The 14,773-nt window shown below is 43.1% G+C and overlaps 1 protein-coding gene across 1 annotated transcript in view; it reads left to right on the top strand.

The window, feature by feature from the left end:
* Positions 1-8,451: 8,451 nt before the first annotated feature.
* LOC136436588 (uncharacterized) overlaps positions 8,452-14,773 on the top strand; it is a 10,490-nt gene continuing 4,168 nt past the window's right edge. The window contains exons 1-6 of the mRNA XM_066431110.1: positions 8,452-8,721; positions 9,180-9,322; positions 13,252-13,375; positions 13,572-13,853; positions 14,208-14,336; positions 14,728-14,773. The exon at positions 14,728-14,773 is cut by the window's right edge and continues 89 nt beyond it. Of these exons, the coding sequence (XP_066287207.1) occupies positions 8,619-8,721; positions 9,180-9,322; positions 13,252-13,375; positions 13,572-13,853; positions 14,208-14,336; positions 14,728-14,773 (827 nt within the window). The 5' untranslated portion in view covers positions 8,452-8,618. The remainder of the gene's footprint in view (positions 8,722-9,179; positions 9,323-13,251; positions 13,376-13,571; positions 13,854-14,207; positions 14,337-14,727) is intronic.

The raw sequence follows: 14,773 nt of genomic DNA, 5'->3' as shown, positions 1-14,773 counted from the left end.
AGCCGTACGCCGACAAAATCGTGGATTACTCCCGAGCAGAATAGCGCCTTCTAGCGACTGACGGAAGACATCTGCATATAACAGTCACTTGAGTAGTGCAGCGGCATATACTAGTATGGCTGAAAAATTGTGCAAAAGTACGAAGTTTGGCACACATGTATTTCAATGTATCATAAACGAGTATAGATATGGAGGCATCTTAATTTCCGCCCAGAATTAATTTTACGGCATTTTGGGCCATTAATTTTCAGACCGACTTGACAAAATGTATACTTTGGGCTTCTGTGCCCTAATATTGTATCCAAATGACCTGAAATGTCCATGCGCTGTACTAGGGGTCTGCGTGCCCTTTTCCGTGACGCATGGCGAGCTTAAGCGTTGTCAGTAAATCATTTGTGACACATAATTGATTGCTTTTATTCTACTTTTAGCACGTTACTTGTTGCCTTGTACTCAGAGTTAAGCGTTATTGACAACTTCTTCGTATCGCGTAGTATCGAAGGTCAGATTGCCCCCAAGGCACAATGGAACGCCTGGTTGTGTCGGCGTTCACAGCATAGTTTAGCCAGACACTTTAGGGCCCTGTCACACTTGTGCGTATATGCAAGTGCGCATGAGTTTCGCAGTAACATTTTTTGGGTTAAGTAAATTTTGCGGGGAGGAAGTTGTTTTCTACTTTGACCCAACGTTTAGCAGTCTACTTATCAAACCATAGAAATCACTTCTTCGACTGCAAACTTAACCTAAACCCAACCCAAGCGTTGTAGGCCCTTCTAAATTTACCGCTAAGCGTTGTAGGCCCTCCGAAATTTACCGTTAGACGTTCTAGGCCCTTCGAAATTTACCGTTAAACGTTGCCAGTATCCCCCCATGTAGAGCCTCTTGTTTCATCTGATCACGAAACATCTCCTAAGTAACGATGTCTGTCACGGAATATCCACATCGATAACAGTTCTAAGGAGAACACACAGAGGTTAACAGGGGTCATATGAGACGTCCTGTGAGCCTCTACTGGGTTGGTAACGATGCCGAGTAGTTCGCTAAGGCCACGCCGAGCGCCGAGTTGATTATATGGATGATATCCGTGCGCGCATCAATTTTCGTTGGATTGCCACCCCCCCCCCCCCCCCCACTTTAACGTTTGCGACTATACTGTAGATAGTACATTGAAGCTGAAAAATGGGAAAATATACATGTATGCTGTAAAATGGAAACAAATATGGGAAAAGTGATTCCGAAAACGAATACTAATGTCAGACAACGCCGTTTTTCCTATCGTAAAACGTCATGATTTTGTGGTAAATTTGAGCAGCGTGTTTCAAAGTCTCCCAAAAGATTAAAGATGTGAAAGAAACAAAAATTATTTTGTATACCATCGTAAGTCCACTCATTTGTAAAAACCCTCTTGACCACTGAATTCAATATACACATAATTAACGCAACTTTTTTTCCACCCAACTTTCTTCTTTTTTTCGCACGCTCGCACCAACTTTGCAGTGCCCAGAGGATGTGATCCATATAATCAAAATCAGTACGGCCTAAGGACGCATGCATGGCTACGGACAATCTCCAATACTACAGTCGTCCCCGGCTTGGAACCATGACTGCCCTTTCTAATTAGCACCGGAGACAAAGTTAAACCCACGGGATGAGCCACATTTACAATTACCATAGATCTATCCACCATCCCCCACACAAGGCAATCTCCGATCGAGGAAATTGTTAGACTAGGTTGCATCAAATATAATACAAAAAAACCGTCGCGACCCTTTAGACGATAAGGTAATGGTAGAACAAGATTGGACACTTGTTGTTCGGGAATTGCCTGTTTCCCAATTACAGTTTACTGCCCAGGACCGCCACGCAAGGCCGTTAAATCTAGGAAATGGCCCGCTGTGATAAGGGCAGTACACTCAATCATCCGCCGTGGTAGGACCGGCGTCTTCCAATAAATCGCTTCATGGGGACAAATGACAGGATTATACTATAAATGCAGAAATGTTCGCGTGTATTAAATTTCGCGGTAGGGAGAAAAATGGAGTGTCGCGGTGGGGTTGAGTTCGCGTTTGAAACAAAAGTAGTGCTACATTCCCACGATGAAACGGCTTTTCGCGGTGGTTTTAAGTTCGCGGTAAAGAGTTCACCGCGAAAACCGCGATCATAAAACCATCGCGAACATTTCTGCATTGACAGTACAGTGAATGGACCAATCTTTGACTGGGCCAAACGAAGATGTTGAAGTCTACATCCATCTCACAAAGAATAAAACAAGATGCCGGTTCATAGGTAATATTCAACGGTTCAATAGATGTCAAAATGAAGCTAAGGAAAACGGAGTGATTCTATCTTTACATGAGCTTTGATGTGAAGTATATATCACTCAATTAAGCTCGGAAAGTTTACGGCGCTTAAGAATTAACATTTAAGCTTTTACTTCATCGTGCTTTAGCTTTGCTGAAATGAGTGCCACTACGTACACTTAACGTACACAAACGTAAATATAGCGTAAATAAGATGTTAAAACGAGTAATAATTATACAAAGTAACATGAAGAGTGACAAAACGGACCAATTCAAGCATGCGTAAAGAGTGTTTAAAGAGCGGTTTTCGTGCAGGGATTTGCTTGCAACGTCTCCGCTGTAGCCTCTAGATCATATCTAACCCATCTACAACTCGAATGCAGGGACGGTGGGAATGCTGCACTGGCTTTCTACATGTATCAGATTCCGTACGTAGTCCTTACATCTGTAGCGGCAGATACGGCAGAATACAGATCATTACAAAATATCAGTGCCCCACATACATACATGCAGTATGTATTGGTGGAGATGTAAGGTCACACATCCATTACAAATGTTTGACCGGAAAGTCAGGTTAAGGTCACGTATATAAGGTTAATATCCCGTATACGGGACTCATATAGTTGTGTCCAAAGAGAGATCGAATGCAATTAACGGCTAACGGCTTTAGTTACGCTGACGCGACGTTTGCCAAAGAGGACGAAAGAGACTCGGCAGCTATAATAATGATAAGTCTTTTGCAAATTCCTGCCCGAAGGCTAATTGCAAATAACATACATAAAAGAACAGGGTACAGAATAGGGAAAGAAGCGGCTCAACTAGATCGTACAAACGTAATTGTCTTTTACTAGTGAAGGGTTTGATTTCTCTTTTGTAAGCAATGGAAGACGTAATGACTAATGTCCCACCTTTTCTATGATTTGTGGGGTTTTGATAGTTAAAAGAAGAATAGTCTTTTCTTTGTCTGTAAGCTTAGAGAAATTCGGATAGATTTTAGTGATACACATGTAATAGGTTTGGGTACCAGGCTGGATACCGTATGTGCATTACGTTCTGTTGGATACATGCTGCAGCTCATTGTAACACACACTGAGTTTGAAATACATGCCTACCTCCGCACATCCTCGTGAGTTTATCGTTATCAGACTCTTATGAGTCTCAAAATTTATATCACGAGGATATTGCTTAGGGCCCCCTCACACTTGTGCGTATATTAATGTGCGCATGAGTTACGTATTATCATATTTTTGCTTTAGGTAAAGTTTGCGGGGAAGAGGTTGTTTTCAACTTTAACGCACCTTGTACCTTTGTGCAGCCTGGTTATCGAAGCAAAGAAATAATATTCTTCGGCCGCAAACCACTCCCCCCCTCCAAATGTTAATATGCCACTCATGCGGACTTGCATATATACACAAGTGTGAGGGGAGTTGTAACGGTGGCATTAGATGCCACGCCTCCAATTTCATTTCATTTGTCACGCATATATGTTATTGCGCCTGAAGTAACGATCGGTGAAGTCGGAAACGATTTTCTACTCAGTCGTACAATTTCAGAACTCGACATCGGCGGGGATTCCTATCGACTTTCCGTTTTAGTAATTAAGTCTACAGGATGACATCGCCCAAGGACGTGTACACGCAGCGGTACGTAAGCCGGGCGAACACTTTGAGTTGAGGCAATAAACTACATGCAATCCAATCAAGAAGAAAAGAAACTCCAGGAGTTAAGGGACCTTGTAAGATGCAAGACGGCGTGGAGGAAGATGAAGAAAGACTGAATGCAGCTGCAGGACGTTTCAACGACTGCAGATGCAGAAACCAGTGGATGATGATGACGATGATGATGATGATGATGATGATGATTTTTATCGGGCATCCTATTTTGTTATACTTTCTTTTTGTCTGCCAGCCACATAGTTGTAGAGGTACTGTAATGTGTTAAAGTAAGCAGGCTTATAAGGAATTCACATTTTCAACTGCCGTCTAGGGGACAAAAAGAAAACCTGACTAAATAGAAAGCCCGATAAAAATGACTAGAAGATGCCGAAAACACACCCACTCACACTCTCACAGACAGACAGACACACACTGACACACACACACACACACACACACACACACACAGTGAGAGAGAGAGAGAGAGACAGACAGAGAGACAGACAGACAGAGAGAGACAGACAGAGACAGACAGACAGACAGAGACTCACCCATTTTTGATAGAGGTAAAAACTGAGCAGCCAATTAAACACATGGCATTCTATGATTTATCACCGTTTCTGTCATTCTAACGAAATATATATAACACGCCAAAAATAGTTATTCAAGCAACTGGATACAATTTTGAAACAGCCAGACGTTTCAGACAGCATCCACTTTCTTTCGTCAGTGACTAAAGAAGGATCTGGTAGAACTAGGTTTTAACATATCTATTCAGAGTTTTGGTATAAAACCGAGTTCTACCAGATCCTTCTTTGTCACTGACGAAAGGTAGCGGATGCTGTCTGAAACGTCTGACTGTTTCAAAATCTTATCCAGTTTCTTGACTAATCATATTTGGCGTGTCTTACTACCTGGATGTCTAACCTTCATCAACGTAACTATATAAAACGTTGATCATATTTCCGCAGTTCCGATCACGCCTGTAGGTGACGTAAGAAGTCCACGCGCTGCTGCCTCTTTTGCTGCCTGCTGGATTGGCTGCACTTAAGTTCATATTCCGCACCAGGCAGTGATGGGTATCATTGGTGTAACGGTCGTTAATTGCATTCGATATCTCTTTGGACACAAGTATATGAACCTGTATACGGGATATTAACCTTATGTACGCGACCTTGAACCCTAACGTTCCGGTCGCACATTTGTAACATTTGTGACCTTACGCCTCCACCAATACAGTACATACTGCATGTATGTATGTATGTGGGTTACTGATATACTGTCATGATCTTTATTCCACCGTATCCACCCTACTTTAGCTGCAGATGTGAGGACTTAAATATTCGGATGCAGATGTAAGATTCCCGCCCTTATGCTAGTCACGCAGGACGTCCGAGACAAATGTTTATTGAATACTGTAATTCTTGTTTCCTTCACTGTAACTTTATGTTCACTGTTTTCACGGTCACCTCTGTACCGTGAACCTATCATCACCGTGAAAAAACCTACCATTGCCATTCATGATTACTTCACACATCCGTTCTGCCGAAACCATGAAGTTAAAGTTCCGTGAAAATGTCAATTTTCCTTACACCGTGAAATTTTGCTACCGTGAAGATAAAGTGAATCACAATACATACTAGGCGTTGACTATTGGCGTTGTATCGACACACGTAAAATCAAATAATGTCTAAGATATACAGATAAAGACCTTTTCAGTAAATATGCTTTTAAAATATCTGGGATCTAAAAGCAAAGATGTATATGTATGAATATACTGATAACGTGTATCATTAATATGATCACATATTCTTTCATCATTGACAAGGTCACATACCAGGGGCCCCAAATTGACCTTGACATTCGTCTTTAAGACCTACCCACATATCAAATATCATCGTAATCCATCGAAAGGTTCTTGAGTTATGCTGACTACAAAATCCGGAAAAACACAAACATACAGACACATACACACACACACACACACACACACACACACACACACATACGTACACACACGTACACACACACACACAGACAGACACACACACAATTGACGATTATTCGTGCACGTTCGAAATACGAACATCCTCAAATTAACACTCGTATCTCCATAAAAGGAGAGTATGTTGCCGCCTGTGTTCGTGTGCTTGTACTTCCGGGTGTTATCAAAATAACTCAAGAAGGCCTGAGTATATTTTCTTGATATTTGGTATGCGAGTTGGTCTTGATGAGACCGCGATTTGCTCAGTTTTGGGGCCCCTTAGCGGCTTGTAATGGTACTGCAGCGCAACTTCCTGTGTCACGATTTTCGAATGTTGGATAGCTCTTGTTTTAATATCCTTTTGTATGTATGGCCAAGAACTCCAAAGACAAATTTTGAAATTGATCAGATTGTTGCCATGCCGCTCTAAGCCGCTTTTTTTCTCCGGCCTATAGAAGGTACGCCCTCTAGCGGAGAGCGCTGGGATGTCACTGGTCGGCAAACCAGAAGGCCAAGCAGTGTACTCCCTAATCTATATATCAATAGCACTAGTATTCGTTAAAACAACCTTTAGTCTATTACATAAATTGTCCATTATTTACAAAATAAAAAGGCAAATTACATAATTTACCACAATAATAGTTTCGTATTGATTAAGCAAATCAACTCTTCATTTACATAATCTATATCTATAGATCTTCCGTTCTTTCTCAGTTGCATGTATCACATATTGGATTTATGAATTACCTCACCAATTATGTAAATTGCATCCGTCCTGAATTGTATGATTAGTGTCTTATTATGCCAAGCATCTATTTACATACAAAAAACATGTCGATCTGGGATCCGTCCATCCCTTCTTGCATTCAATCCCTGCAGTCCAAAAAGTCGCTAGGGGACCCGACCATTCACCACTTACTCTCTGCCGCAAGAGCTACCCTACCACTTAAGAATCACGACCATAGCATGTCCAGAACACGAGATATCAAAACCGGAAGTTTAGCTGCAGTGCGCTAGAACGCCGCTAGGAGACTCATTATCGAACATGACCTTCGTTTTCCCAACACCTACCCACATACCAAATGCCTTAAACATCCATACACAGCTTCTCGAGTTATGCAGTTCACATACAGACGAACGCAGGATACACAAACGCCATCGAAAACATATAACGTCGACCTTGGCGAGGGTAATAACAGTTAATTTACTTCCTTGAGTGCACATGCAAGGTAAAATATGACAACCTATACGTTAGATTTTGATAAATGGCTTCCGGATGTTTGCATTCGTTCACACAGCCTGCCTTCGCTCTGACAAGCGACAGTTAACAGAACACAATTCTAAGAGCCCATCATTGTTTTATGCGTATAGTCAAGCCCGTATGAGTTACGTATTAACATATTTTTGATCTTAAGTAAACTTCGCGACCGAAGAAGTCATTTTTCAGTTCGATAACCAGGCTGCACAACGGTGGGTCAGAGTCGAAAACATCTTTATCCCCGCAAACTTTACCTAAATATGACAATGTAAATACACAGTTCATACGGACTTCAATTTGTACAAGTACTTTACTTTATCATTACTGGCCTTGCGTTCATGTATTTGTTGGACTGTATTTTGTTATATTCTTTGTTTCGGTGACGACACTAACATTTGTATATCCTTTGTTTCGAAGACGACACAAACATAGGCCTACAGCTTGATTATGTCGTCTTCATGTCCTGTTATTAAATGTCATTCAATAAAAAAAAAAGTATGCACAGTTGTGAATGGGTCGTATGCAAACATCTTCATCACGACAAGACCGCGCATTCCGTGGCAACCCGTTGAAATCAGCAAACATTTCATATCCGTGTATTTACAATCCACTCCAAGTGCAGCGTTCTTTATTAAAGCTCTCCACCATCTGTACATTTTCCGCCAGTCACTTTTGTTCTGTTGGCTTAAATAGTAGAGCCAGAAGTTCCTTGTTATAGCCGTGCGATGAAGTGTGCCTACCTGGTGTTATGAAGTAATTACCTCCATAAAAAATGAAGGTATAGTTTTTACTCTGTTTACGTGTGCGTGTCCGGCAGAATTACTCAGGAACCTCTGGATGGATTGCGTTGATATTTGGTACGTGGGTAGGTGTTGTGAACCCGACGGTCAAGGTCGATTTTTGGCCTCCTGGTGGCCGATATTGGTACCGCAGCAAGACTTCCGGGTTTTATATTTTTGTTCATGGACATGCTGTGGTAATGATTTCTTGTTTCGTGCGTTGTCCTCTAGCATCAAGAAAGAGTTAGTAGCTTTTTGGACGCTACCATTTCTAACAGCACACATCTTAAATCGAATACTACATGTGTGTACCACTGGACTTATCTGTGAAAAATTTAATTGTAACCCCATTTCACCCTCACTGCGACCTGAAATTTGACATATGCTCAACAAATTTCATCGATAAAAACGATTCTATTCACGCTTTGTGTGTTTTGTTGTCTTTTCAGATAAACTTTTACATCCTGCATGATATTCCAATGATAGGATTATGAAATCAAGGGGTACGCGAATCCAATCTAATTGGTCGCAGCAAGGTCGCAGCAAGATCGCCGTCTAGCGTAACCAGAGCCTCAAGCGCTAACAGAATCTCGACTCTAAAGATCCTCCCCTTAGATTGTGGTACGGTCTGATGGACGTTAGATGCGCTACCGTTTACCGCACTCTCAGTCTGGCAAGCCGCGATCCAGCATGGCGGGAAATCACGTCTGCTTCACGCTGATCTGGCTGTTTCTTGGAGTAGCAGGTGAATCTACGCTGAATAATGTACACAGCTGTCGTGTATTACCCATATATTCTGTTTTGTTACCCTACTACTATCTTGTGCATTAATTCTTAGCAACATATCACTGGGTCGGTCGGTCGTTCATACGCATGTAGTGCCAAGTGGCACATAGGGTGGCAAGTCTTCTTGCTGTTTCAGTAGCTGAGCTTATATTTACAGGGAGGGATTGCTGGCCCTTCCCTTTTAACCTCCTTAAACATGAACCATATTACGTCCCTTCTGAAAGGCGGTGCAGCCCCAACCAAGATGTCCTGCCCATGATTGAACCGGGGTCTTCAATTTATCAACTAATTGGAACCTGGAGCTCAATTGTGAGGCTGCTACCAGTTGAGCTAGCGGGACATCCCTCTCAAGGAAATACAGAAAAAATGGTATTTGACAAATTCAGCCAAGTTTCTCAATTTGTCTGTCTTTTTAAGGTGTTTGTTCGAAGCTGCTGCTGGTGAAAACACCTGTGAACCCAGACGTGAACCAGACCGTCTCGTTGAACTGCTCCGGCGTGTTTGGTACCACGATGGTCAAACGTCTCTGCGACGGACAGCCTCTTCCGGACTACAACAAGGTAAGGCATCGACATTACAGACTAGTCTCTAACAGGCTCCACAGGTCGTTTGAAAAATGCTGTAAATGCAGAAATGTTCGCGGTTTTCACGGTACCGTTTCACTGCGAACGTAAAACCACCGCGCACATATTTTGTCCAATTCTGTAGCAGTAAGTGACTATGGCACTGCCGCGAAATTAAAACCACCGCGAACACTCCATGTTTGCGTTAGCGCGAAATAAAAACCACGCGAACTTAAATGTATTTACAGTAGTAGAAATTTACCAAATGCACAGATAACATTAGCGAGGACTCAGCTTGCCAGGGAGTACAGTTTGCGGCATAGGAAACTGTACTCCATGGCCAGCTAACTCCCCTTGGGATGAATCTTAACCATTGTACATTGGTTTCTAATCTTAGTGGCAACGCTGCGGTTTCCGAGAATGTTATCTTACTTGGATTTGGAGCCGAACTGAGAATGTGACATTCCGAGGGCGGCCGTTTTCTTTATATCGGTCACGTAGATATTTTACACGCTCGTCTCACGTCAGTGTAAGTGCCTCCCCACACTTGTGCGTATATTCATGTGCGCATGAGTTGCGTATCAACATTTTGTGCTTTAGTAAAGGTTGCGGGGGAAAAGTTATTTCTTACTATAACGCACCGTTGTGCAGCCTGGTTATCGAACCAAAGAAATTACTTTTTCGGCCGCATAACTTTACCTAAACCAAAAATGTGTTAATACGCAACTCATGCGGACTTGTAAATACGCACAAGCGTGGGGGGGGGGGGGAGTGCGTAACCACAAGGAAAAATTGGCAACAATTGGCAAAGTTTCCAAGCGCGCTTTGGCGCAGTCCAATGAACAGACGCTTATCCTGGCGCCATACATTTAGAATCGGGGATAGGAACCATTCTACACATACTTCACTTCAAGCAAAACAGCTAGTTTACACACTGATAGATCAAACACTGTATTAACAGACGGCAGTTGACTATAGCGGCTTTTCATAAGTAGCAATTCCGTACATGCGAGGCGCGGTTTTGATTTAAAACGAAAGCCCCCTACACAGCTCTCTACGAACATGCTGCCTTGGGCCAACCGCGGAACGCGCAATGCAAACGTTTGATTCAATAGCATGTTTTTGATTTCCATTTCCTTCTGCAGTTTTTATTACTTCATCTATCATCCTAAAGGATGTTTGTATTACTCCTACACAGAACAACGTTTCCTCATTCTTGGAAGCTTGGAGTCTGAATATTGTTCGAGAATTTATTCCATTGTGTCAGACTTATCAGTTCAATGCAACTCTGTCGCACTGGTGTTGGCAAAATCTTTATGCATTTTTGAGACTTTTTAAAGGGTCATCTTTTCATATAGTACACCTTATCAGTTACTCGAATATTTTGCTTTCACATGTATGAAACGAGAAAGTAAAAAACACAGGAGCCTTGCTAAATTTGAAGACACGCTTGTATTCTTTCTCAAACTGAACAAAGTCCACGGGGTTTTTCCCATGATGTTTATACTGCTAGCCGCCTACGTACTAGTACATTTTTCTCCGGAGAACTACATTTCAAGGTTACGCACACCTAATGGTCTCTCACTCTGCCTATATATGGCGATGTCCAGAGGACGGTAGTGTACCCACACACAAGGCCTCCGGGAAGAGCCACTGCAAACAGTGTCCGCCTACATACATTTCTTAGAACATGAGCAAGAGGAAATGACTTGATGCATCGTGGCCAATAAAATCTAAGGACGTAAAGTAAGGTAAATACAAAGACGTGGTTAGTGCCATTGTTACAGGTGGTTTCTCATTAGCATGTCATCTTGTATTAATTTCTCATCTTGCGTCCCTCTACCTCTTACATCATATCTACTCCTACTTCATGTGTTATACAACGTATGCTTATATGAAATTCTCACTCGGTATAGAAGCTGTGTCTCATTCTTGCACAGTGACGTCCCTCTCTCTCTCTCTCTCTCTCTCTCTCTCTCTCTCTTCCTTTCTCTATCCCTCTGGCCTTCTCCTATCTCTCTCCTTCCCTCCCTTCCTCCCTCTCTCTCGCTCTCTCCCCTCCCTCTACCTCTATGTCTTTCCTCTCTTCCCCTCTCTCCTCACTCTCTCTCTCTCTCTCTCCCTCCCTCCAGCTCACTCCCCCTCTCTCTTTTCATGCTCATTCCCATTCTTCAAGGCGCGTAAACGAGTTATTTGCTGTACCCTCAAGGGGTAAAACAACTCAACGTCTTCACTGCCCCCTCTTCAACTGGTATTAAAGAAGAGCACATCACAAAAACAGGAAACCATTATCCTAAGCTTGCGGCCGTAAGTCCACGACTTCGCACTTATCACTGTCTCACAGGATGGGGTCAATCCGGGCCATTCTCCGAGGGCGTCTAACTCGGGGTGCATTTCAGCTGATAATGGCGAGGAATTCGCCAGGATATGATATAAACAGGAACAATAACTCTGTAAAAGCACTGTTGAAAACATCCCGAGTTATCAAGTTCACACGATGAGACATGAAAGCCTCTCAAGCTGATACATTACAGCGTTGTCCTTACTGCGTATTTGGTGGAAACAATTTTTGTAACGTTGTCGCTGAGTGCAAGGTCAAGAGACCACTTCTGGGCACTGAACTAATGCTCTATATAGCTAGGACTGGAACAACATCTCTCTGAGTCAGAAACATCATGACAGAGGCAAGGTCAACTGACTGAAAGTCAGGACTAACTGATCCAATGTGAGAAGTAGGTGTTACGAAGGCTGCTCGGAAAGTCCCCATCCCATTTAGATCAGAAAGGTTTTGATCCTCTCACACCGGGAGGAAACCTCTTTTTGACAAGTCTGGTGGTTCTTTAGACGTGCTCGAGGTGTGGCTCTCCTCAAACACGTGACCTCCATTTAACGTCCTATCCGAGGGACGCCCCTAGCTGAAGCTAGGTACTCATTATCATCTGAGTGAAGTGAGGACATTCGTGTAAAGTGCCTTTCACAATTAAGGGCATAACATCGGGACATGTCAAGGACTCAAAACCCAAACCTCTCTTGATCCTGAGCCCAAACACTTTAACAATTGTACTATGCGACGCCACCCTAATGCCTTATTAATGGAGTGAGTTCAAACTCTATAGTTGCCCCTTAACAATAGGTAGAAAATGGATCTCAATTCACACCATTAAGTTGTCCGTCTCTGAAAGGAAAGAAAATTACCCACTTTCGTCAACCTTTCTGTGCTTTGTTGTTTTTTTGTATCATACTTTTCGTTCCCTGCACAAACTGCCCGGGCGGGCCCCCGGTCGGGAATTGTGACCTCAGCGTATCTCTGTCCGACCCAGGCGGGTCCATGAAATGCTAGGGTCACATTTCCAAAGCGGGGCCCGGTCGGATAGCTTGCGGGAACGAAAAATATGATATAAAAGACCACAAAAGACACACAAATTTAAAAAAAACTACTACTAACTACTGAATTGTGTATTTTCTTGATATGCATTTTTTATTTTTCGTTTTCGCAAACAGCCCGGTCGGGCCCCGGCTTGGAAATGTGACCCTAGCAAAAGTAGGGGTGTGTTACGAGTTGCACGTCCGGATTCCTTCTGAACCAAGTGAGCTTAGACAGTACTCACCACCGGAAGACCAGTTAGGGGTGTCAATTCTGAATTTGTGAACAAGCTATTTCAGAATTAAAACTTTCCTGAAAAAGGCTCCGTTTGGAACCAGGTACAAAATACCCCCTCATCATTCTTATACATATTTCTTAACTGAATATCATCCCATGAAGTAAACAGATACAGGGTGGACAAAATGATTCGGAAACATGAATGTTAAATGTTGAGCACGGTCGTCTTGGTAAGGGGACCAGCTAACGTATCCTGAGTATGCAAATGAGATACATCTAAGATGGCCTGTCATTTCTGAATGCCTTCTTGTATCTTATTTCATAGGAGGAAGACGGTTACGGCAGGGTGTATTACTTTCCACCGTCAGAAGACAGAGCCGGCATCTTTAGCTGTGAGAACTTCTTGGGTGACCGTGTCTCCATTGTCAGTTCCATTTTCCCGCCAAACGGTATGTTCTATAAAACTGAGCTCTATGAAACTGAGCCAATGTCTGCTTGTTCTAAACTACAAAATGTTTGGAAACTTTATTCTGATTTATCGAAAATTCGCAATTTCAGATGACAAATTGACGCCGATTGGGGTCGGTTTACGAATGTCTTTGGCATCTTGTTGCTAGAATGTGACCTCTTTATTCCTTTCTACAGCCGGGATTTTTTCTCCATCCTTTTCCGTCACCGCCCATGATGGAGATGACGTCACCCTTACCATGGACGTCCCGGAAGACAGCCTCCTTCATACAGCGAACGTTTCATGGCGATTGTACCAACATGGCTCCAACTGTGGAGGTAGACTCCTCCCCGATCAGAATCAGACTAGAATCACCAGACAAAATGTCACAAAGCAAAAGTATGGAGGAATATACGAAATGTCCTTGCCAGATGACCAGGAAGGGAACCAGCGGGCTCTAGTGCAATTGCTTGTTACAGGTAATTTCCTTAGAGACTTTCATTCCTCACCGTTTGGAGGTGTGTCTTTGAGAAACCCTGGTTCAATCCTGGGTCAAGACATCTCGGTGGAGGCTGCAACCGCCGCGTGCTCGAGGCTTCTCCTCAAACACGGGGCCGCCATTTTACGTCCCTTCCGAAAGACGGGTACAGCCCCAACGAGATGGCCTGACCCAGGATTGAACCGGGGTCTCCCAGTTAGGTACTAATTGGAACCAGGAACTCTGAGGCTGCTATCAGTTCAGCTACAGAATCTCTATATCTACAACTATATCTGTGCATACCTATAACATTCTCCTTATCCAGTGTCATCTCTTTTATTCCATTTCCCGGCAGATTGCCCCGCCATGCTGTGGGGACCGGGTTGTTCCGAGCCGTGCCCGTCATGTCAAAATGGCGGTGTGTGCGGAGAGGACGGCCTGTGTGTGTGTCCACCGGGGTTCAGTGGAGATGTCTGTCAAACAGGTCAGTTTCTCCTAGCCTCTACCAGACTCCGCGGATCTCTGGAAAATATAGTAGAAATTGGCCAAATAGAGTGGATAGTAGGCTAGGTGAGTCGGCCGGCGAATAGGGTCCAGTAGGCGAACCACCGTTCCTGGTAGAGGCTAAGTTGCTTGGTGAATAGTTTCATTAGGTTGGTAAGTCAATGGATAACAAACGTCTTTGTACACAACCAAGTGTTTTATTCACACAGACGTTTCGGTGGTACTTCTGTTCTGCTCAATGTATGATGACGAAGCTGAAATAGATAAATAAATAAACAAACAGACGGACAAATAAACCCTCTGTTTTTACTGTAGCATTAACCATTTTGCTTACTTATTCCACTTTCAATGGTTTTCTTGTGCCGTTTCAGGATGCGGCCGTAATAGATACGGGTACGACTGTGAGAATAACTGCGG

The sequence above is a fragment of the Branchiostoma lanceolatum genome, chromosome 1 (genome assembly GCF_035083965.1).
Source record: "Branchiostoma lanceolatum isolate klBraLanc5 chromosome 1, klBraLanc5.hap2, whole genome shotgun sequence".
In the NCBI taxonomy this organism is placed as follows: domain Eukaryota; kingdom Metazoa; phylum Chordata; class Leptocardii; order Amphioxiformes; family Branchiostomatidae; genus Branchiostoma; species Branchiostoma lanceolatum.
The sequence above is the reverse complement of the archived record's forward strand: the minus strand, read 5'-3'. Positions and strand labels throughout refer to the sequence as shown.